At 38.2% G+C, this 23,193-nt stretch overlaps 1 protein-coding gene across 5 annotated transcripts in view; it reads left to right on the top strand.

Annotated features, from left to right (window-relative positions):
- The window catches only part of CALCR (calcitonin receptor), a 155,383-nt gene that overhangs the window by 70,239 nt on the left and 61,951 nt on the right, over positions 1-23,193 (top strand). For 4 of the 5 annotated variants that reach the window (XM_088161678.1, XM_088161684.1, XM_088161698.1 and 1 more), the window contains exon 2: positions 16,838-16,925. In XM_088161678.1, coding sequence (XP_088017804.1) covers positions 16,838-16,925 — 88 coding nt within the window. The remainder of the gene's footprint in view (positions 1-16,837; positions 16,926-23,193) is intronic. The other variant, XM_014875595.2, reaches the window with a different exon arrangement.

Raw genomic sequence — 23,193 nt, 5'->3', positions numbered from 1 at the left:
GTATTATTGGCCCAAAGTAAGGCCAAAGTTAAATCAGATCAAATATTGCTTATCACTTCAAAATTGATAGTATTTTAGCAGTTGTTACATTTATGGGCCAGATGTTTATTCCTATTCAATCGGCAGTATATAATATTATTAATGACTTAGTACTGGAATTTAGCCTTGAAGCCACACTCAAAAATGAAGCTACTTAAAAATATTTTTCACTTAAAAATCAGTTTAATTCAGTACATTGAATCATGTGAAAATAAATAGAGCAGTGATTTCTCCCAGAAAATTTTGCCTATTTCAGATATTTTAAGTCTCACAGTCTCTATGTCAGTCTCAAATTGTCATTTGTTATAAGTGCTGCAATCCAGTGCTTAAAGTCCCACACTGAAGAACCTGACATTAAAATGAAGTTGCCAAACAATCTTTCCCCAAACTACTACTTCTATAATTAAAATCTCATATGAGATTTTTGTTTAGCTGTAGACATCGGCTTGAACCACTGTCCTCTATCCTGGCACAAGAATTCCCAGTGAGACCCTATTGTACCCAGTGCTGACAGTATCACTTTTTTTTTACAATGGTTAATTCTTGTGCAAACAGAAAGATACAGAATTGCTGCTTGAAAAGTCACAGTCCTAGTCTTCTAAAAAATCAAGTACTACAAAATTAGCATTTTTTCCAAGGAACTATCACTGCAACTGTTAGAAAAGGGACCCCATGTTAAATAAAGATGGAGCACTGGTAAGTTTTGCTAAGAAGGATCTATGCATTGCTGAGTGTCCAGCACCAAGACCAGCTCCAAAACAATGCCATCGCTTTATTGTCTTTCCTTTGAAAATAAAGGTGAAATGCAAATGCAGGGTAATAAGAGATAAATTACAGCACTAAATATAGGTCATTGATTTTCAACTAATCCGATCAGAAGTTTTATAAAATAATTCCAAGGTCCCTTAATAGGCAATGAGAGGTTTTGGCTCTTTTTTATATCTGCTGGTAACTCCGTAACTATCTCACCAGAGCAGAGCAATTTGACAGTTTTCCAATCAATAGTTATAGAAAGAAATTAAAATAAGGTGCACCTGGGAGAAACAAGAAATAGACCCTTTAAATAACTTTAAGCCAGTACTCTTAGTGTAAAGAAAAGACTTTTTTCTTGCTGCTTTTTTCCAGAAGAGATGTAAAAAAGACCTAATATTCCAAGTAGAATCTTTATTTTCATCTAAGCTTTGCTTCATGTTTTAATCAGCAGCATTTGATCACATAGAAGCAAACATTTTCTTGTCTTTCAGGTAGGAGATATTAGTCCAGATTTGCTTGATATATATGGTACATGTAGCTTAAATGAGAATGTAAATTATATAAAATTAAAAATACGATATAAAATAAGTTAATTTTTTTAATGAACTCAAACGGCTAATTTTTTTATGGTACACGACTAATACTTTCCTTGCAAGTGAGGGACTGAAATACGATTGCCTAGGGTCAGAGTTCAGAGTTTTGGCACTGTCCTAGTGCACTTGGGTCTTTCCCCAGGAGCTCATTTGACCAAGTGGGACCCCTGATTGCAGCACCTTTCCGTACCAAGACAGAACACAGAGGATCTATTTCATGTGCATATTTCAGAGTGTCTTTAATTGAATGTCCTGCAGAATAGTATTGAAGTTCTTCCACCCAGGTACATAGACAACTGACCACTGTCAAGCCACTGTTGATCCCTTTGTGGGCAAAGAATGTAAGAAAGATGGTGTCCCATCCAGTTATAGGAGAGAGCAGCCCACCACATACACGTCAGGTAAGGGACACCAGATGTCATCAGAAGCCACAGCACCTTCTGCCAAACTCAGGGTGTAGATGGCCTTCTGCTGCTGATCTGTGCTTTGCCTCCAGAAGCTTTGTGGATACATAAATCAAAAGGGATAGCATTCATAATGTGGACTAGGGGGGGTCACTCACTTCAGAAAGCTAACATAGGATATAGAACCTCTTGAAATATGGACACTGCAAACCTGGTAAATGCTGCATATTCCCCTTGAACACAGGAATATTGGCAGTGCCAGGATACAAGTCTGTGTTGCATCCTTTTGGCTGAATCATCAGATTGAGGAGTTGGTTCAGTATCTGTTACCAGACTAAGGAGTGGGTTCAGTATCTGTTAGCAGAAGTCCTGGTAGTAGCTGGGACCTAGTTTCAAGAGCTCCAAGCATCTGTCTTCTTACTATCATCTTGCATGACTTATGCATCTGAATTTCCCTGTGGAAGTCAGTGTGTTGGCTTTAGCCCAATCTTTTCTGATTAAGTAAAAGCAGCTCTTGGCAAGGATTCTACTTTATGTTTGAAGTCCTCTCCTGACTTCTGCAGTTTGTCAGCCAGAATGGAATACGTGCTTTGTCTTTTATGCTGCCTTTCACGTCAAAGGTAATGTTCATAGTTTGGTTCATGCACAGATTATTTTTTCCACATATGTTCTACTTTTCCTGGCAGAACTCATGAAATTAAAGCCAGGTTTGTGCTGCTAATGATCAAAGTTAATGATCTAATTACAGATATCAAAACTTTTGAGCCAAAATCTATATGCCACTGAGAAAAGTGATACCAAGAGCAGGATTCAGGATCTGCCCATTAGCTTAAGTGCCATTGGAGTGTTGTACCAAAAGCTGGTTTTACTGGACATATATCAGATTACACAAGGAAATGGTATAAAAACATATTATGCAAGTCAGGAAATTAGTTTCATTATTTGATTTTGTCCCATTATTCTAATTCAAATATTGAGTAAGCAAGCCAATCTAGTAGAATTATTCAACAGACATGAATGGCTGGGCAAGAGTTAATGTAGAAATTCAAGGAGCAACTGCTGTTAGGAGCAGAATGATTTTTTGCATCCTCTCCCATTACTATCAGTATGATTACAGGAAATTGATGAAGAAATGATTGTCATAATTAAAACCCTTCAAAAATCCATACATTTCACATTGTCATTGACCACTCCCCATATCTTGATGACAATAGAGTAAAAGTGGAGTTGCATGCATTTGATACTGCCCAAGAACCACAAAAAGTAAAAGCTTGTTATTTTATACCACTTGTAGTAAATTAAAAGATACGTAAAGGTATTCAGCAGTATGTACCCAACCCCCTGTCCAACAGCTCCTGTGCCTGTGTGGCAATGTGTAAATGCATGTTGGTGATGGGATGCAGTGGGTCTCTAGATGCAGCTTGCTGGGGGGAGCATTTCTGAAGCTGTGCCTAAACAAGGCTGACCCAGATGGATGTACTGGCTGAGTCATTCTTTGCTTAGCAGCTGTTTGAACTGTACAATGTACAATGTAAATGCATTTAATCCCTCTATAGTGGTTCTTTCAGAACTCACTTTCCAAAGTAGCCTTTGTGGAGTTGTTATTTTGCTTGTATGTTTTTAGTGGTTTGTTTGTTTTGGTTTTGGTTTGGGGATATTTGTTTGCTTGAGTTTTTTGCTGTTGGTATTTTTGCCGTTTCTTTTGAAGTGTTTTCAAAGGGATTGTGGGATTCATGATTGATTGCAACTGAACCTGGATTACCAACTCTTTTCATTAAGAGGGAAAGTTGAATGAGTTTGTCATGGTGTGATCCCTGGAGCAGAAATATGTAACCAGAGCTCCAGAAGCCTATCCTAATTCTGTAACAAAGGGCTGGGGATTTTGCAGACATAATACAGCCTGCTAGATAGGATGTAAAGCTTTGAGATAAATTCCATATGAATGTTTTACTGAAACAATCTGGGAAGCAGTTAGCCCAGTATTCACTGAAAGTAAATGAAATTAATATTGCACCAGATTTTCCATTCTATGCTGTGGAACTCTGTGCTATCATTATAGCATTATGACTATATTTAAAGAAGATGGAAATAGTATCTTCTGGAAAAAATATGTAAGGGGAAAAGTAGGTAAAGGATAGTGGGAAAATGCTAAATGTAGGGAAGGGAACTATGACTATAAGGTCTGGAAGAAGAAGTTTTAGGACATATAGGCACAGTAAAGCACGTTCTGCTATTTGTGTCTTTGCTGTAAACTGTACTATTAAACTGTACTCTTAGTTTCACAGTGATGTCTTCCTCAATTAAAGAATTCCTTTTTCTTTTCCTTGTAGATATGTGAAACACCTGCTCAAATGAGATCACTGAATGAGGCTACAAAAGTGATATTTTCTTGCACATATTAATAAAAAATGAATTAACCCCCTCCCAATAATTAAAATATGAATTTTTATCTTAATAAAGAAAAAATATACAGATGCTGTTTGAAGTCCACAAATAAAATACATGGCTTTTGCATTGCATTTTTGTTTGTGTTTGTGCAATGTGTGAGCTATGTGATATGTAAAACCAGATTTTACTCCAAGAAACCAGATTTGGCCCTCTCACTTCCTTGGTGAAGCACTAAGTACAGTGCAGAAGATTCAAAATGCAGACATAAGTAAAAATATTTTTATTGTTTAAGAAAAAAAAAGTTCTTTAGGTGTGTTTTAATTTGATGGTGTCTGAAAAACATACTTCATAGAAAGGTCAAGTGCTTCATCAGGATGAATACTTGGCAAGGTTTAGGCAAAAGCTCCAAGTTACTAATAAGCAAATAAAAGCCTGAGATCTTTCCAGATCCAGAAGGTCAAATAAACACTAGAGGGGCAAAAGGCCTCAAGACATGATTTCCATAGATCTCATAATAGCCAGGCTGTGTTAAATTCCCTACATCTTGAGGTTTCATACATCTCTGCAGAAGCTTACACACACACACTCATGGACACAGACACATCTGGATTTAATGAGACAGTCAGGATGACAAGGTCAGCCGAAGCTGCTGTTGAAAAGACTGTTCTGATTTCTTTCTAGAGCTATCAGAAATCTTTTCTGAATCTCAGTACTCATCCAAATATGCTTCCCTTTTACCCTCTATCTGCTATACAAAGTACTTTCCATAAGAAAGCACTTTGTCTGGCAATGTCATTTATGGAAGAGATTGTTCATTATTTTTCCACATGAAGCTTTAGATCATGGATGGATATTTGAAGTTTTCAACATCACAGAGAGTCTAAAGTTTCAGGTCTTTTAATTTATTGCCAGTGAAATAAATACTAAAGTTGGCAACCTATGGTGTAACAGGAAAAATCTTGCTGAGAATTACAGACTACTTCCAGGGGTTTATTTTGAAAAGTCTTACATATAGGCTGCTACATTGGAGGCATTTATTTTCTTGTTTAAACTTATCATTTATGATCCAGATTATCCTTTGTCTCTGTAGCTGGATTTGTTAGGAAGATTTGGGGAAACCCTAAGCCTAGCTGTTACATAAGCATCCAAGTTCCAGCTCTATATGCTAAACCAAGAACAGCTCCCTGGCACCTGCAAAGGTCTGGAATGTGCTCAGAAAGGAAAATTTACTCTATGTTTTCAGAAGACTCGAAACTTGGAGACGTGTCCTTAGTGACTTCAGATGTCATTCTGGGGTTGCTTCTGGATTCTTTGAGTATTGGAGCCAGAAATTAATTTCATCTGCCTCAGCAAAATAAAACCCTGCAAAAGACAGGCTTCAGCCAGTGCATATCAAGACTTTACAAAAGCAAACCTTGGCATAAGAAAGCATTTGGAGTTAGTTTTGGCATCCTTAAGGAATACATTATAAGTGATTGTAATTGGATTTTAACTGACTTGCTTGGGAATTGCAGTGGCCCCAGAGGCTTCCAGTCCTAGCAGTGGAGCAGGTGGAAGCCAGACCACAGGATGCTTTACCCCCAGCCTGTCTCACTGGCCCAGGCTAAGAAGATGCTTTCACCTGGTCTTGCTCCTCACTGGTGCCCTGTCCAGCACAAAGGCTACACATTATTTGTCTGACTAGAATGCTATATAAAAAATAACACAGGAAAAGAGAACAAATTCAGATAAATGAATTTTAAAATAATAACAGTAATATCAAATGGGACAGTGACGTTACCAAGAGGCCAATTAAAAACAAACAATATACCATTTAATGGGCTCTGAGGAGCCAACATAAGTGACAAGAAATCATTCCCATGTTACGCCTTTTTCCTTTTCAAGGAGTAGGTTAGCTTCCCAGTGCTGTCTCAGAGCTCCATTCAACATATATAATGAAAGAAGAAAAAGCCAGGGCTCACAGAAGTGCAGTTCTGCTGAAGGCAGTGAGAACCTTAACACTTTGAGGATCTGGCTCTGACCTTACCCCCTGCATAATGGACAGCAAAAGCAAAATGACAGCCTGTAATCTGTGGGAGTCAGCCTAAACTCTCATTGTTGTCCTCAGAATGCAGGATGGGAAGAGACCTGCAATAAATGCAGCTTAATACAAGCAGAGCTTTACTAACTTCTCCAGAACTCACAATAGTTCATCTTGCAGAAAGATGCAAAGACTTACAGATCCAAAGACTCTGCTCTGCTCTTCCTGCCTGGCAAGGTTGGGATGAAAGAGCTTGTTTCTCCTTTGTACTGGCTTTCTCATGCTTCACCATTTTTCTTGGTTTTCTGGGCTGTTTTTTAAAATATTACATCCACTACTGATATTCCAGAAAATGGAGATTTTTCCATGGACCTGAGTACTAGGGTTCCAATGAAACCTCTGTGATAAATGGCAGGTCATTTGTAACCACGTGTATTTAGGATCTGTGGAAGGTATTGCTGAGACAACCCCACTAGTGGTTATGAAAATTCTTCTAATTATTAATAGTTATAGGCAGAGGAAGAGGTCACCAGAGCTTCTGTTAGCATGGCTGGTTGCTGATGTCCCTGAAAGGTCATCATTAATATTGGTAGTGAGTAATCACCGACCTTTCAGCTTACAAGGCACATTCACATGTTTCAGCCACCATCTATTTTAGCTGTCTGCTGGTCTTGTTTTCCTGCAAATACATTTATATATATATACACATAAATTATATATATATATATATATATACACATAAATTTTATAAAATTTTATTGGAGCATATAAGTGAGTTACACCAGTAATGATTGTCTCACTATTCAGATGATTCCCATTCCCTCATCTGTATTCCTTGCTAATCCCCTCTAATTTACAGATAAAAAGAGTAACCAGGAAGAAAACTGCAACTTTCTCTCTGCAGGTCTTGGCAAAGACCCATTTTACCCTTTATTTTAACCTAAGCACTGTGAACTTCACCTGCCTAGTTATCATTGAAAATACATCTCTTCATGTGTGTTAGTCTGGAAGCCTTCCACAGAATTTTTAGTTGCTAATAGCTACCTCTTGGGAAAATGTCAGTTCATAGTGCTTTACTATATGTAAATGGCCCTGTTGAACTTCTGAAATGAATGTATAATGCCCGAGGGAGAAATGTGTAGATTTTGTCCTAAGTGAAACTGGAAATTTAGACAGTTACATTCAATTTAACCTTTTATAGTAATGGTGCCATAATTCCTGACAGTGACAACACAATATCCAAGCACTACAGCCATGATATGCAAATAATCTGTAATAACTGATGCAGATATTCTTATTTTTATTGATTTACCAATTTTTCCTTATATCCCCGTCAACCACTACATTATTGTATCTTTATTCATCTTTAGATTAGATGTAAAAATAGTTTAAAATGCAGTGACATCTTTAGGTCAATTTTCTACTCATTGTAGGGTAGGTATGATACAGAAGTACCAGTGTTGCAGTAGATATAATGATTTAAGAGTACTGGTAAAGATCTATCAGCAGAGGAAAAAATTCTTCAGGTAAACGAACTGATGTATCTTTAAAAGTTCATTGAGACCTCAGACACACAAAGCCTTCTCCAGAGACTGTCACAAGAAGGTTTGAATGTCCTAAAACTTGTCTCCTTCTATTACAGAATTTAAAATACTCTCATAATATCTTAGATACAACCCTTAGAGATCAACAGTGGTATGCCCTGACCACAAATCAAAATCAAGATTTTTATTCATTAGCAAAACTGCTATAAAATTAGAACCAGACTCAAGAAAAATGCATTATTTCCACACAGGCTCATATTTCTTGAGGTAGAATTGAAACCTACATCCAGCTGTAGCATGGGCTATTCTGCCAAGTGGGAACAAAATGCTTTAAATGTATGTCATGTGCATTTGATTTAAAACAATCTATTCACAGGATTTTTCACACTTTATATGACTTATATAAAAACATTGACATAATGAGAACTTATAATATTTTTCTTGTTTTTTTGCCCACCCCATAAAATATTCACTTGCTTCAAATAATTTATAGGAATGTATGCTTAGGATAAAAAAAAAAGACCAGTGGGAATTTTCCTGGGGAAGAATTAAATGGAAAACTGAGAGGGAACTGGCTGAAAATAAATAATGAATAACTATTTTTCTTTGTAATATGCACCAACTTTTGCTACAACCAAAAGAAAAATTTTTAACAAAAAACTTAATATATGAAATCAAGAAAGTATTGACCAAAACAAGTATTGATCCGAGAGAGAAGAATGTGATATATGAAGTTATATTTATCCAATTATTTGAAGATTCTTCCAATGTGATACAGAAAGAATTTAGTCATGGGGAAAATTACCTTACATTCACTTCTTATCCTGCAGTTTTTATTGCTTCTCCCTAACTCTTTATGTGTGCTTCCAAAGTCCATAAAAGTCTGCCTTGTCATTATATTCTTGCTTCACTGAAATCAAGTATTTGTTAGAGTACTTTTAAATTCATTGACAGGCATGTTTGGTATGTAAGGTCTAGGCTGTATTTACAGTACAGTTGGGATGCTGTTCCAGTTTGAGTTATAAGGCATGGATATGGCTTTTTCCTTAACTCAAGAGTGTTGACTGAAACCGTGTAGTATGTTTCAGTTTCTTTAGCAATGTATATTTAGCTCTACCCTCACAATTCCCCTTTTAAATTACACTAATATTTATAATCTTACCCACAAAGGTAATTTTGCAGGTGATAAGGACTGTGGAAGGTGTATTCCCTATTAAAATATTATATACAGAGAAAATAATTCTATATGTCTGCTTTAATTTTGCAGGCTATGCAAAAGAGTTTAGCCTGACATAAATATATGCAATTCTTTTGAAACCTTTGTTTTACAGCAGTGTAGTATTCATCCCAAGCTTTTGGCTGTGTCCAAGCTGTACTGTCTCCAAAATTAGATAATTGCATTTTTTCTTATTGTACAAGCATGGCTGCAAAGTCCTCCAAAAATTGCAAGCACTTTTGAAAAGATGTTTCACAGCTGGGCCTAAAAGGCTAAAATTATACTGTGCTACTGTGTGACATGCTAAACCAGAGATTCACAATGATGTAGCAAAATGGCAAGGAAGTGTTCTGCTTTGAGGAATGTTCAGTAATGAGCTAGGCATTCCTGCAGTGTGGCTGCTTTCATCTGCCCATTATTCCAGCACTCAGAATAGCAGGAATGCTCTGCTATAGATTTTATTCCTCTGCTTTGCTACACAGTTTTCTGGGTTTTTTCTGCTTCTTTGTTCCAGAGATTGAAAATATTTGACTTTAATACGGTAAGGTTTCCTGGCACTAAGCAAGTTTTTAAAAATATTGTTGAAAGCAGAGCTAGTAAAATCCCAAGTGTTGCTTCAGAACTGTAAGGTTTGCATTTAACTTCGGTATTTCAAAATTGATTGTAAAAACTAAAAAAAAATTAAAGCCTTCACCATCCAGTATGAACATTGTGACATGACAATTGTATCCTGGGCTGTGTCCAAAGCAATGTGGCAAGTAGATTGAGGGAGGGGATTCTGCCCCTCTGCTCACTCTGGTGAGACTCCACCTGGAGTTCTGCATCCAGCTCTGGGGGCCCCCAGTGTAAGAAGGGTGTGGAGCTGTTGGAATGAGTCCAGAGGAGGCTATGAAGATGATCAGAGAGGTGGAGCTGTCTGATGAAGACAAACTGGAAGAGCTGGAGGTCTTCAGCCTGGAGGAGAGAAGTCTCTAGGGAGATCTAATTGTAGCCTTTCAGTAGCTAACAGAGTCCAACAAGAAAGACAGAAATAAAGTTTTTTACCAGGGTCTGTAGCCACAGGAAAAAATCAATGGTTTTAAACTGAAAGAAGGTAGATTTTGACTGTATATTAGGAAGAATTTTTTAATGTGAAGGAGATGAAACCTGTAACAAGTTGGCCAAAAGATTTGGATGCCCCATGCCCACAAACTGTTCAAGACTAGGCTGGATGGGGCCTTGAGCAACCTGGGCTAGTGGAAGGTGTCCCTGCCCATGGCAGAGGAGTTTTGAACTAGATGATATTTAAAGGTCCCTTCCAGACCAAACCACTCTATGATACTTTGATGGGTGCTGAGAGCCTGACTTAATTCTTATGTGAGCAATCATTGTTCTGTAACTGTGAGATTATTTCAAGAGAGTATCCTTTGAATAGTGATAGAAGGCAATGAACTCATTTTCCAGTCACAGTGTGATCCACTCTCTGTATTGCATTGTGGCTGAAGTAAAAATGTAATTGCATGTGTTGTTTCTTCTTTTACTGGAAAAGCATAGAAGTTGCTTTTCTTTTAATTTCAGTTCCACAAAAGCTTAAATTGATCTATGCAGGGGCAGATGTGCTGTTATTACTCACCATCTCCTCTATCTCTAAACTCCTTCCTTTAATCACTGTTTGTATGGCTAGAGCCTGTGGTGCAGAGGCATAAAACCTTGTCCCTCAGGCACTATTTCTGTGTAAAATAGAATGATATGGCCAAATTCAGAGAAATGCAACAAGGTGCAGAAGGTCCTGTAGATGCTCCAGAATTGCTTGGTATGCAATTCTTCACATAATGCTGTTAATATTTTGGGCTAAAATACTTCGTAGAAGACATTTTCAAAAGACTAAAACTAAGTTCTTTGAAACTAATTACACAGTCTGGTTTGTGTAAGTATTCCAACCTTTGTCTGCCAACAAATCTGCTGAAATACTTTGCTTGTCTCTTCCTGAAATTTTCTTTGCTTTTACTTGCAACCTCATAAAACCCCTTGTTCAACAGCCAAGGGGATCATTAGCAATGGCTTGCTAAGCTCTGAAGAAGTAGGGGCTTTTTGGCTACTAATAAGCAGTAGGCATCACCCTCAATTTACAGTCATTAGAGGATGCAGAAGTATTACACCCACCCATACCTACATGTAATACAAATGGGATTTGTGTCAGTGCTCAGCCAGATACCTCAGCACTCCACTCCTAAGTTATGCCCTGGCAGGTAGAAGGAATCAATTCCTCTAACTCCTTTGATGCTTTACTATCTTTTATTTCATAAAATGTTCAGCCTTTCCTGAAAATCTTCTGGATAATTTGGTTTGTATATTTTAAAGTCCTAGATAAATAATTCTTATTCAAAGCATATTTCTTGGCCTTTTCTGGCTCTTTCAAAGTATACTTCTCTGTCATATTACTCAGTCTAAGAACCACCATCTTCAGTTTCCTTCCTGGTGTGTATGATCACATCAGCTGCTCAGATATGCAATGTAGGGGCTTAGAAAACTTTATGATTACTTTAAAAACGGACACAGACAAGTTTGTAGTTATTTTCTTCCTATTATTGTCTGATTTATTGGAAAGGGTTTGGTTAAAGAGAAACCTAATGTAAAATAACCCCTTTTTGTTGACTGGTTTTAAATAGAAAAATGAAGTATCAAGCATTGCAGCTCCCATGTAATCCAAATGAATCGATAAAGCAGAATTATTTGGTCATTTGCTCTGTGTAATTCTGAAATTGCCAATTTCAAATTGCCTATTTGTCATGGCTGATAGTTTCAGTTTGTTAACATAGCACACACTCGAGATGCAGTTCACAATCTCCACCAGGCAAGGTAATGGAAACTGTGATCTGTTACAATAACTACTGAGTAGTGATCACACAACTTAGCATTTGGGTCTCCGAGACTCGCAAAATGAATGAGAAAGCAGCAAGCGTCCTAGATACCTGCAATTTTAATATTGCAATATCTTTATGTGCCTGACACCAGAAACTGAGAATTTGGAATTTTTATTTCTCAGGGGACTCCCTGAAAAGAAGGTTACACAAAACATTGAGGTACAGTACAAAGGTAAGCCACAGGGAGTACAGGAGTAGGAGGCAGTCAATACATCTGCCTTGCCTCATCTCCCTGGACACTTGACTAGGGGCTGTAAGGAGACCTGTCCCTCTGCCTGGGACTGATGGTCACCAGTTTCCTGGCGTATTAGAAATGACTGAGCAGTGATCACCATTACTATTGGAAATGCCAGGAGATCCTGGTGCTGCTTAAACCATTTCAAGACTATTGTGGGTAATGGCTAGAGAATGTGCTGAGGAATGGGAGGAACTGGCTCTACTCCCATCTCAGGCATAGGGATTAAACTCCTGGCATTTCCTGTGCTTAATGGGGTTATAACTACAATTTTGGTATGCATGAGACCTGGGATTGTAAGAAGTGTGATGTACGGCCCAAAGCAATAGATAAAATTAGGAACCCGGGGGCAAATTGTCCCACTGGGAATGAGGGGATAATTTTAATACTTTCCTCAAAACTATCTGTGTGTTTGGCAGACCTGCAACCTCCTCCCTGGATCCAAACACCTTAAACGCTCAGCAGCAGGATCCGCTGGCTTGCCTGTGCCTTGCTCAGTGGTGTCTGCCCAGCATGTCCCAGTCCAGTGTTAATGCAGGAGAGCAGCTTGCTGCCTTCTGTGCTGAGTGGCAAGGCACAAGGAGGGTCTGCAAGCCTTGTCTAGGTAAGTGAACATAGAAGCCCTGTGGTTTGAGGTGTGTACCCAGCTAGTCACCCTGAGAAAGCTGCATGGGGTGGAGAGGAAGCTCTCAAAGGAACTTGAAGCCTAGTAGAGAGGTTGTAAGTGAAGTTTCAAAGTTTCTGAGTATAATAAACACACTGAGAAAGACAATTTTGCATCACATTTCTCTACTTAGCCACAGGTCCTCAAATTCCTATTTTGAAAACCACTTTTGAAATAATTTCTTTATCCAAAAGTATGTCAGCAGTCTTGAGGAAGATGGCACTGCAGATTTATCAGACCAGAATAATTAAAGAAGTTTGTTTCCAGTCTCTATTTCTTTCTTTCTTTCTTTCTTTCTTTCTTTCTTTCTTTCTTTCTTTCTTTCTTTCTTTCTTTCTTTCTTTCTTTCTTTCTTTCTTTCTTTCTTTCTTTCTTTCTTTCTTTCTTTCTTTCTTTCTTTCTTTCTTTTTCTTTCTTTCTTTCTTTCTTTCTTTCTTTCTTTCTTTCTTTCTTTCTTTCTCTTTCTTTCTTTCTTTCTTTCTTTCTTTCTTTCTTTCTTTCGTTTCTTCAGAACTTGGCACGGAATTCTTTCTAATTAAATTTTACTTCCCTTGTTGGTCTTGTGCAAATGGCTGTGCAGGGAGGGTTGTCCCACCTTCTGGAAAACCCAATGGTAATGGTAATGGTAATGGTAATTGTAATTGAATTGAATCAGATCAGCACAGTACTGCACCTGTAGACATCTGGACAGAGAGAAATGAGATGTCATTACTGAGTAGGATGCTGTGTTCATCCTCAGATAAGTTTCAGGTATAATCCCAAGGTGTCATTGGTATTACTATTATAGCTGAAGCAGGAGGAATACCTTAGCATATAATGAGCTACATAAATGCTACATTTGTAAAGAAAGAAAGAACAATATTCTAGTTTAAATATCAGTCAGGGATGTCATATGTAACTATTATAAGCAACAGGGGCTGAAGAATTAATATGATCATGGAATAGTACTGGGCTTTAGCAATGTGCTTATGATTAATCCCTAAATATGTATATTTTAAAATTGAAATGTATGAAGCATGTTATACTAACTTAACATTGAGTAATGACATTGTTGGACTTAGGGGAAAAGGCTAAATATCCTAGGAACAGGAATCAGCACCTAAAACCTGCTTTGAAATTTCAGCCAATGAAACAAATTTTGGTGCAATTTTAAACTGTATTATATTGCCATAATAATCATTCTTATATAAGCTCCAGTGATCCCAAGAAATATTGGTCCATTATCTATAATTCCTGTTGTTTATGGAAATAATCCTTATCTCAGGAAAAAAACTCATGCATATCTTAAAACATCTGCAATACCTATTCTTAAAACAGCTTGAAATATTATTGCTTCTCCATCTATAATTGTAAAAAAAAAAATATAATAATTAAAGACCTCATTTAAATAGATTTTAAAATTGTGTAGCTGAAAACTAAAACTAATTTCCTGACCTCTACATACTGTGGCCCTATAGTGTTGCTGTGGAGTTAGCACAAGTCAGGTAGTTCTGAGAAGCCAGAAGAAGGCATTTCTGCCCTGCCATTGACCAACACTGTATTTGCATATACCTTTTAGTTTCCATCATCATCCTTGACCCAGTACTAATGCCAGCCTAACTGTGCTGTAGTGTTATGAGCCAGTCTTATGGTTAAAGTAGAAAAAAAACTCTTCTTGCTCAGGGACTTTATAGTTTGATAGTTAAATTACTGTTGTTCAACAATTCTTGAAATTTTTGCCGCTAAAAAGGCTTCTGTGAAAAAGACAAAAATGGTTCTTGATTTTATCTGGCATGTGGCATTTTATCAGCCATTCCTGTAGTTACAGCTGGCTAAAAGAAAAATTACTAGAAATAAATAGACTAGCTAAGATTCAGCATGGGAAATAATTCTTATTCATTTACTCATATGTAGTATCATATGGTGCAGTCATTTTAGTTAACACAGGGAAAAATAATGTGTTAAGTATTTTACAGATGACTTTTTTATTAATTAGGAGAGAACAGGAGCAAGAAACATTTTCAATATCTCTTTCAGTACATAATAACAAATGTTCACAAAATCTCATGAGGATTAAGATTTACCTGCATCTCCAGCTGTAACCCCACATGGTGCTGCAGGCACTCTTGGCACAAAGTGCAGGAAAAGCAGACATACAGCAGGTAAATTCAGCTGATGTTGATTTTACTTATGCTTTCTAGGTCATAGTATTGTGTTAACCTCTCTGCCATTGGTAGAAACTGTTGAGTATTTTAAAGCTGTTGATAATTTGTAAGGCAAAGTGCTCTCTTTGCCTACTTGCTAGTAAATCCCTACGCTGCAGAACACTTTGCAGAACAGTGTGTAACTGCATGAACACCATACTCGTGCTTGTACATCTGCTCACTGTACAGCTGTACAGTCCAACAGCCATTGTTTATATGTTCTTCATTAATCTTTATTGTCAGCTTGAACCAATACAGACTCCAGGCAAGAGCCTGGAAAATGTGCAGACAATTCCTGGCATTTTTCTCTGATCTAGATGTCTAGTTTTTGTTTCAATTGAGTTGTCTACTTCAAATAATCAAATGCAAGTTTGTGGCTTACAGTGTAACTACATATGATTATTGTATCATTTGCATGTTGCATTACCTCTGTCACAGCAGAATGGTTCTGGGAAGATTCAGACACTAATAAGACTACTTCCTATTAGAGACAAATCTTCTGAGCCCTCTTTGCTATCACTTTATGTTTTATGTAATCTCAGTGACACATGACTGCAACAATCCCACTGGATCACGTGCTACATTGGAGTGGAAGTGTCACACCTTTATTACATTTTGACATTATGTATTTCTGCTTTAGATGAGGACAATATTTCATTTCCCCTCTGCAAATGGGTGCCCTTCCGGATTATTTAAATATGAGAAAAGCTGTTATAATGCTGTTGCTGAGACAAATACTACATAAGTCATTGTGTTATTCACTGCATGGCAAATAGACTAAGCATCCAAGTCCCTGTGCCTTTTTCCCATTCAGTTCATGGGTTTCAAATGTGTAGGGTGCTCACAGGATTGTTTGTCGAGGCAGAAAACACCTAACTTCCAGTTTTTAAGCTGTCTGAAGGATGAAGTTGTGTGAGTGCTCGCTATGTTACTGTGACTGAGGGTGATCACAGCCCCGTGTCCTGTGCTGCTCAGCACATACAGCACGAGTGGTCTGTGAGATGTCAGAAGGCACAATGTGTTTTGACAAAAACTGCATTTCTCACTTTAATTCAGAACTTACATTTCTATAAAACTTAAAATTATGTGTTAATGCAAAAAGCTTTGCTTGCTTGAACTCCCACAACTGTGAAGCAATAAAATTATACCTGGTGGCCCCTGGATATTTTTGCCTGGTAGGCTGGATAAGTGTTGATGCGGAAAAACTCAGAAAACCAAAAAGTTGCTGATCCAGTTCCCTTCAAACCTGTGGAGTCGTGTCCATGCTCTGTAGCCCCAGTACTTTGTGCTGAAGCAGTCATGCTCATGGCCTGAGGCTCACACTGCTGTGTCTATGCACAGCCCAGCCACCCAGCTGCATTATGGAGCATGTAATCCCACGGTGTTTCTCTTTTCCTGCCACATGTGCTTGTTCTCCTAGCTAGAGATTACTCAAACTCTGGCTTTCCCTAGCCCCATAAACATGTCTTTTGAGCTGCTATTACACTTATTTGCATACTGGATCTTTCTGGGTTTTGCAACTCAGTTTTGAAATACCAGATTCTTCATAGGTCTGCAGCTCTCTATTAGGTTAGAAGCAGCTGAAAAAGGACAACCAAGGTAACCTCAGCTGGCAAAGACACAGGGCTTAACTGTGATTTGCTGCTGGTGACCCCATAACATGGAGCTGTACCCCACATCATCTGTACTCACCAGCAGAGATTCACAGAGGAGACTAAATTGAAAGCATACCAACCTCCAACTAGATCAAACTTGAGCTGTAAGGCACGAGGGGGGCTCAAACAACCACACACACAGAGTCCAGTCTAAGTCTAAAAATATACTCGTACACAGACAAGGAATTTATCATAACAGGAAAAGTCCAATAATGCTTTTTTTGTTTGTTTAATTCCCAGAAGGGTCATCCACAACGTGTCTCTCCAAGAAGACTCCACAATGAAAAAAACAACCCAGAGTTGCTTCTTACTCATCATCCTTCTAACTGTAAGTACAAGAAAACTGAACTGCTCATGACACCTGCCATATTTAAACTTGTGGTAACGTTGAGAAAAATGAGTACCAAGTTATACTTGTTACACTGCACAGGTGAAGGAAAGTTTCCTTACTAATAAATTTTGAAAGAAGATTAATAAGATTATCTAATAAAAGTTTGAACTTGAAAGCATTGTTTCTTCATGAGACAGAACTGCAAGTATGAAGAAGGTTATGCATGTGACCCTTCATTTCTGTGTTTTACAGGCTACAACATATAATGGAAACATATGTGTTTGAAAACTGCCCTTAATATTGCTCTGTGAGACAAACTGACTGAAGTAGCGATGGATTTTCACTGTTTATAGTTGATCTGCTATTAGGAAAGCAGCCAAAATCAAAAATAATAGTATAAATCAATTTATTAGTTCAAATGCTATTTTCAACTGTTTCATATCAACATTATATTTATTTTAATGTATGCAACATGGTTGAGTAATTGTGGTTCCAAACATTTGTCCAGAATTAGTTAATGACTTGAGGAATCATCTCCGTGCTTGAGAGAAGTCTTCTGCACTGGACTATTCTGGCATTTGTGACCATTTGGGTTGGCTGTTCTACCTATCCTACAAGGCTGCATGTGGCAATGCACTGGCTATGAAATCACTCATGGTCAGAGATGTCTGTAACAAAGAGCCTGAGAGAGACCAGCTTCCTTCTGGTTTGAATCCCATCCGATCTGCCTAGCTGGCTAGGGGTCTTGACAAAGAACATAAATTCTTCCTATTAAAAGCCAATGCCAAAAGAAGAAGCAGATCCAGCTTATTTTGCTCCCAGTCAAGAGACAGAACTGTAAATATTCTGATAACTAAAATTATCAACAGCACTTCTGAGCACTTGAGGTGCTTTGCCCTACAGCACGGGTTTGTAGGTCAGCCCTGAAGGACTGATCCTTGCCCTGTTGTTCCCAGACCTTTTAAATCTCTCACCCACAAGAGCATGTGTGCAGTGTCAGTTCTGTGCTCATTCCTGCAGCACTCCAGGGCTAGGATTTATTTTAAAAACCCTTCAGTGAGATCTGCATCTGCATTCACTTTAAATACCTTTGCACCAAAGGCCTCTTCATATTCCGACCTCAATGGATAATTTAACTTACATTTTCACAATTCCAATCTCTGTGTGCCTTCTTTCTCCACTGCAGTGGGCATACTGTGCTCTACTTTAACATCTCTTAAGTTAACTTCCCTTTCAGTAGGAAAGAAGCCACGGTCAGTAGGAAAGAAGCCATGGTCACAGAAGTAGAACCACGAACAAGCTTTGTTTCCTTCATGAAACTTATCCAGAATACTGCTGTAAGATCAAATATAAAAAATATTTTGCCTCAGTCATTTTTCCAAAAATTTCCCCATCTGTAGATGGTAGAAGCCATTCATTTTTTGTAATTTATTTATGGTTTGCAACAAGTAAAGGGTGTCTCTCTTTCAAAAAGGCTGCTCCCGCTCTGTTGGTTCTTCAAATCACTCCTTCATTCCAAGAACTGTGAAACATGTCAGCCACTGTCTGAGGCTGAGGAAAGTATAATAAGTAAGGTGATTTGTGACACAGGCAGGAGTGACCTCCCATCCCTCTCTTCTACCCACCCCATAAGACACCCTCTAGATCTCCCTTCTTTGAAGATTTAGATGGTTTTCTGTCACTCTCTCATTTGTGACCTCCACTCCCAGTTGGTCACTGTGAGCTGTTGCAAAGCAGCACAACCCTTTGAGCTCCTTGTTTTCTTCTCTGGGCTCCAGGCTCTCTGCTTGCACTGTTTGGCCCACTGTAGGTGCTGGTGGTTCCCCTGTGGTGGTCACCCCTGACCACCTGGTGGTCAGCTGGTGAGCAGGGGAGACTTTTACCTGAAATCTCTTTTCTTAGTGTAGCAATGATTCCCTAACACAATCTCAGAGCTGGAGCACACTCTGCCCTCTATACAGTGTTAGTGCTTTGCAGAAGACTTCCTCAGATTCTTTTCGTATGCCTCCTTCATTTTTTTGTCACAGACTCTACTTACTTGGTGTGCATATACACTTCTCCCACCACCTCCTTTAGATTTGTCACCAAGGGGTTTTGGTACCTTCTGATAGAAACCATCTCTTTTATGCATGTAATTTTTTTGTACAGAATAAATAGCACTTCCACATATAGATCCATAATAACTTGTCTTTGCCAAACAAAACCTGAAGTGGCAGTTGTTCCAAAACTTAATTTGGAAATAAAAGCAACTCCTTATTGTCTTCCTCTTTGATGAGTTCCCTTGCTTTTGGAAGCACAATAATGCATCACCATATAGTCCTCTACTATACAAAGGGAATTTAATTAGAAAGTTTAATTGTTCATTATGTCATATACTGATGCTTTCTAGTTTTTTGCAATTATTAAGAGCCACAGAATGTGGTCGAGATTTGTTTCCTCAAGTACGTGAGCCCTGGTGTGCTGGAGCAATTAGTTCATATCCTCAGTGCACATTTCTCTTCACAAGAAAGATGGAGCATCAACACAGTGTGCCCAGCAGCATCAAACTGCTGAGAGTGAGAAAGAAGAAGGTTTGGGTCTCTTTCCTGTGTGACCAATCAATTTTTCAGGACATTGACAGAAGAGATTTGCATTGTCTGCTTTATTTTGTCAAGTAAGAACTGTGCCTACAAATGGCCTTGGAAATGAGGATTGATGAAGTAGTTTTTCCCACATACTCCAATTTTGTGTCCTGAGCCAACCACAACATGCATAGTAAGGACTAAATGGATGCTGCAGCTGAAGACCACACTACTTTCAATTAGGCCCACTAGACTAATATTGTATTTTAAAATAAATTCATTCTGACCAAAAAACAAAATGTGCACGTTCACTAAGCCCCAATCTGCTAAATTGTTACCAAGCCTCAGTCACAAAGATATGTAGTCTGGTACTGCTTTCTAACTCCTGAAAGACTCATGAAAAATTCCTGTTCACAAAACATTGAAAATGTATTATATGAAAACCTAAATGTAATTTTCAGTAGCTGTACAAACTGGTGTGTTTTGGAATACAATTGTGGTAGGGTAGGTTCAAGGCTCCAGAACCCAAGTCAAGCACTTGCCACTGTGATGGGGGAGCTGCCCATGATGCACCTGTTGGATCCTCACAGCTGGGAGGGCAACAAGCACTGGTGGAGTGGTGTGGCCACAAACTCTGCTGGGCTCCTGCTCCTGCTCAGCTCAGTGTCTCTCACTGTGCATCTCTGAAACCCACGCCTGTGCAGGTACTGTGAGAACAAACCTTTTCCTGCTTAGACAGCATCTCTTCCAGCACCTGGTCCAGAGCAGATCTCCCATGGGCCAGAAGAACTTCTGAAGATCCCCTTTGTCTTTCTTCTTCTGAACCTTCTTGCTGTCTGGCACCTCTGGCAGCCCAGGTTCTTCCCCAGCCTTGGATGATGAGATGTCCCTGGGTCTTATCACCCTAAATCATGCCTTTGGAAGCTGCTATTCTGTATGCACACTTCCCTGTGTAACTATTTATGGGTTGCTTCATGCTGTAAGTATGTACACTGACATGTTCTGAGCCTGTTCTCACACAAGGGAAGCTCTGGAAAGCAAATTTCTGATGCTTTAAGGTGGTAAGAATTAGAGTGAGAATTTGAGAGTCAAGCTGCTCATCATTTCCCAAGAAATAGGAATTCTGTATTCTGTTCTATTCACCCAGTTTCAGGGATGATCAGGACATTTTGACTACATCTTTACTTTTTTAAAAAAACAAGGCTGTTGCTATGCAGCTGATTGCAGTAAAGAGGCCTCTCACAAGAGGATAATCAGGGCTGCAAGAAAATATCCGTGAAGTATTCTGGATTAGCCCACAGTTTTTATCAGGCTAAAATGAAAATAATGCTTCTTCATGTAAGCATATCTTGTGGAAATAGAAAAGAACTGTAAGATTTGTGACTTGCTTTTCATTACAACAACCTTGTCCTCATCTACTGCACCTGATAATCTCATGCTTGTTTAAACAGCTGCCAAATTCTGCCATGTTAGTCATATGGGATCTCACTGAGATAATCACCATCCTGCTCCAACAGAGGTAGAGTATGGGAAAATTCTAACATTCAGTGATTAAGTAAAACATATCATGTTGTAGTATTTCCCCAAAGAAATTGCCTGCTGCTTGCTAGCACACTTGTGATGGATGGAAATGATTATATTTACTGAATACTGTATGCTAATGCCCTTCCTAAGCTATCACAGTTGTTTGCTTATCTGTCCCAACACTATCAGTTGTGAAAAGTAGTTCAAACATAATCAAAGTGTGAGAGGGGCTCTGCAACTCATCTAAATCATGCTGAGCTCTTGCTCTAAAATGTGATGTATTGAAGTACAATTTAGTGATCCACAAAGAGATGACTGCACTCAGCAGTTTTAAAAGAATTATACCAAGTGAATGTTTGAGCTGTTGAAATCAATAACCAACAGTTAGAGCGCCCAGAATTTCTACTAGTCTGAGCTCATCAATAATTGTTGCCAAATTACTATATTTAGTTGAAGGAAGGGGGGAAAAACGACAGTTACAAATGCCTTCTTTTCCTAAATGTCATGTACAGTTACTGTTAGTGTCCTGCAAGCTCCTTGATGGCCAAAGAAAAATATTTGGGAGGTGCTTGTTCATCATGTCAAATATTTGTGGGGAAAAAAAGTAAAATAATTTTATGCTTACTTTATCTGGCTTCTCCCTGCAGAAACAGCACAGTCTTGCACAGGTTAACAGCAGTTTCTCTTACAGAAACCAGGGCACGGTTTGTTCATTTCTGTATAGTCAAATAATGAAGCCAAATTGCTTTCTCAGGATCCTTTATTCATTCTAGGTATAAAGTGAACTTCAGCATTCCCAGCAGCCTGTTATTTCTTTTTGTAATGATAATTCACTTTCTTGTATCAGTAATTTGTCACGTGGTGGCTTGGTGGTCGTATGTATGACGTCATTTACTTGGACTTTTAGGAGTGACATCATATGTACGGCTGCTAAACTGCTGCATGGGACATCACTTAAACTGTTGTCTGAAGAATTCAGTGCATTTTCAAGCAATGATCACATTGATTATTGTGAATTATTTATTTGTCCTTAATAAAGAATATTTATAAATGAATGAGGCATTTCTTTATTGTATAAACATCATCTATATTTCCATCTGAAGTATCTGATGAATGGATGAGGGAGGCTTTTTAATATGTAGTAATGGGTTCAAAACATTAAAAATTTGTTCCACATTTTGTAGATTCAATATTTGTAGGTAGTTGCCAGGTGAAGATAAATTGACCTCGGCTTTTTTTGTGGTACAAATGTGTCTTTAAAGTCTTAATTTCTAAAATACATTGACATAACAATTAAAACATAGTAGCAGAGGTGAGTCAAAATTATGAATTCCATGAGAGCTTATACAAACACTGATACACAGATATTCATGGGATATTCCCAGCCTCTCCCATTAACATGATACACACTAAGCTTTCCCTCCCATGTAGCCATAACCAAACTCCTGCTATTTCTGAAAAGAGAATAATGAACTAGAGATGTCTTCCTGCCACCTTTGCCTTTTTCTGACCCCTACAGTAAGGAGTGAGGAAGACTAAAACAAATAATAACATCTGACATCACAAACTGCATCAAAATTCTTGTCTGTCTGAACTGCAGGTATATGAAGGCTGGATCATCAGCCCACTGGTCTGACTTTGGGAGGACAGGCTTTATGGTCTGGGTGGTGAACACAGGATTCTCTAGTGCATGGTAAAAAGCCAGTATTTCAAACAGTATGACTTCTCCACCTCCAGCAAACCACAAAATTAATATTTCATTTATCTGCTGAAGTGGTAATCTGATTTTAAGGCAGAAGAAAATTGTGTTCAAGCTTCCAAGGCCACCTTTTCAAATCTAGGCAAACAAAAACGAGGAATAGCAATCAGTGGAAAGAGTAGATTTAAAGGGCATATCACAGATGAACAATCCCAGTGACATACCTATGTATAACCCCTTAATTTGATTTCACACACAAGTTATTCAATTACATTAAAAGTGCCCGGAAAGATTTTTTGGGCAACTACTTTGAAAACATGAGTCATTGTGTTTAGTAGAAAGAAGAAAAAAAGAGGAAAAAGTTCAAATAATAATTTTTAGAAAATCATTTAAGAGACAATTATAAATCTAGTGTTATTATTCCTATTTTTATCCAAACTTGATTTCATTTTACTGGAGGCCATTAAGTGATTTCCACTGA

The sequence above is a fragment of the Sturnus vulgaris genome, chromosome 1 (assembly GCF_052056855.1).
Source record: "Sturnus vulgaris isolate bStuVul1 chromosome 1, bStuVul1.hap1, whole genome shotgun sequence".
NCBI classification, from domain to species: domain Eukaryota; kingdom Metazoa; phylum Chordata; class Aves; order Passeriformes; family Sturnidae; genus Sturnus; species Sturnus vulgaris.
This window is presented reverse-complemented; position numbering and strand designations above follow the sequence as displayed.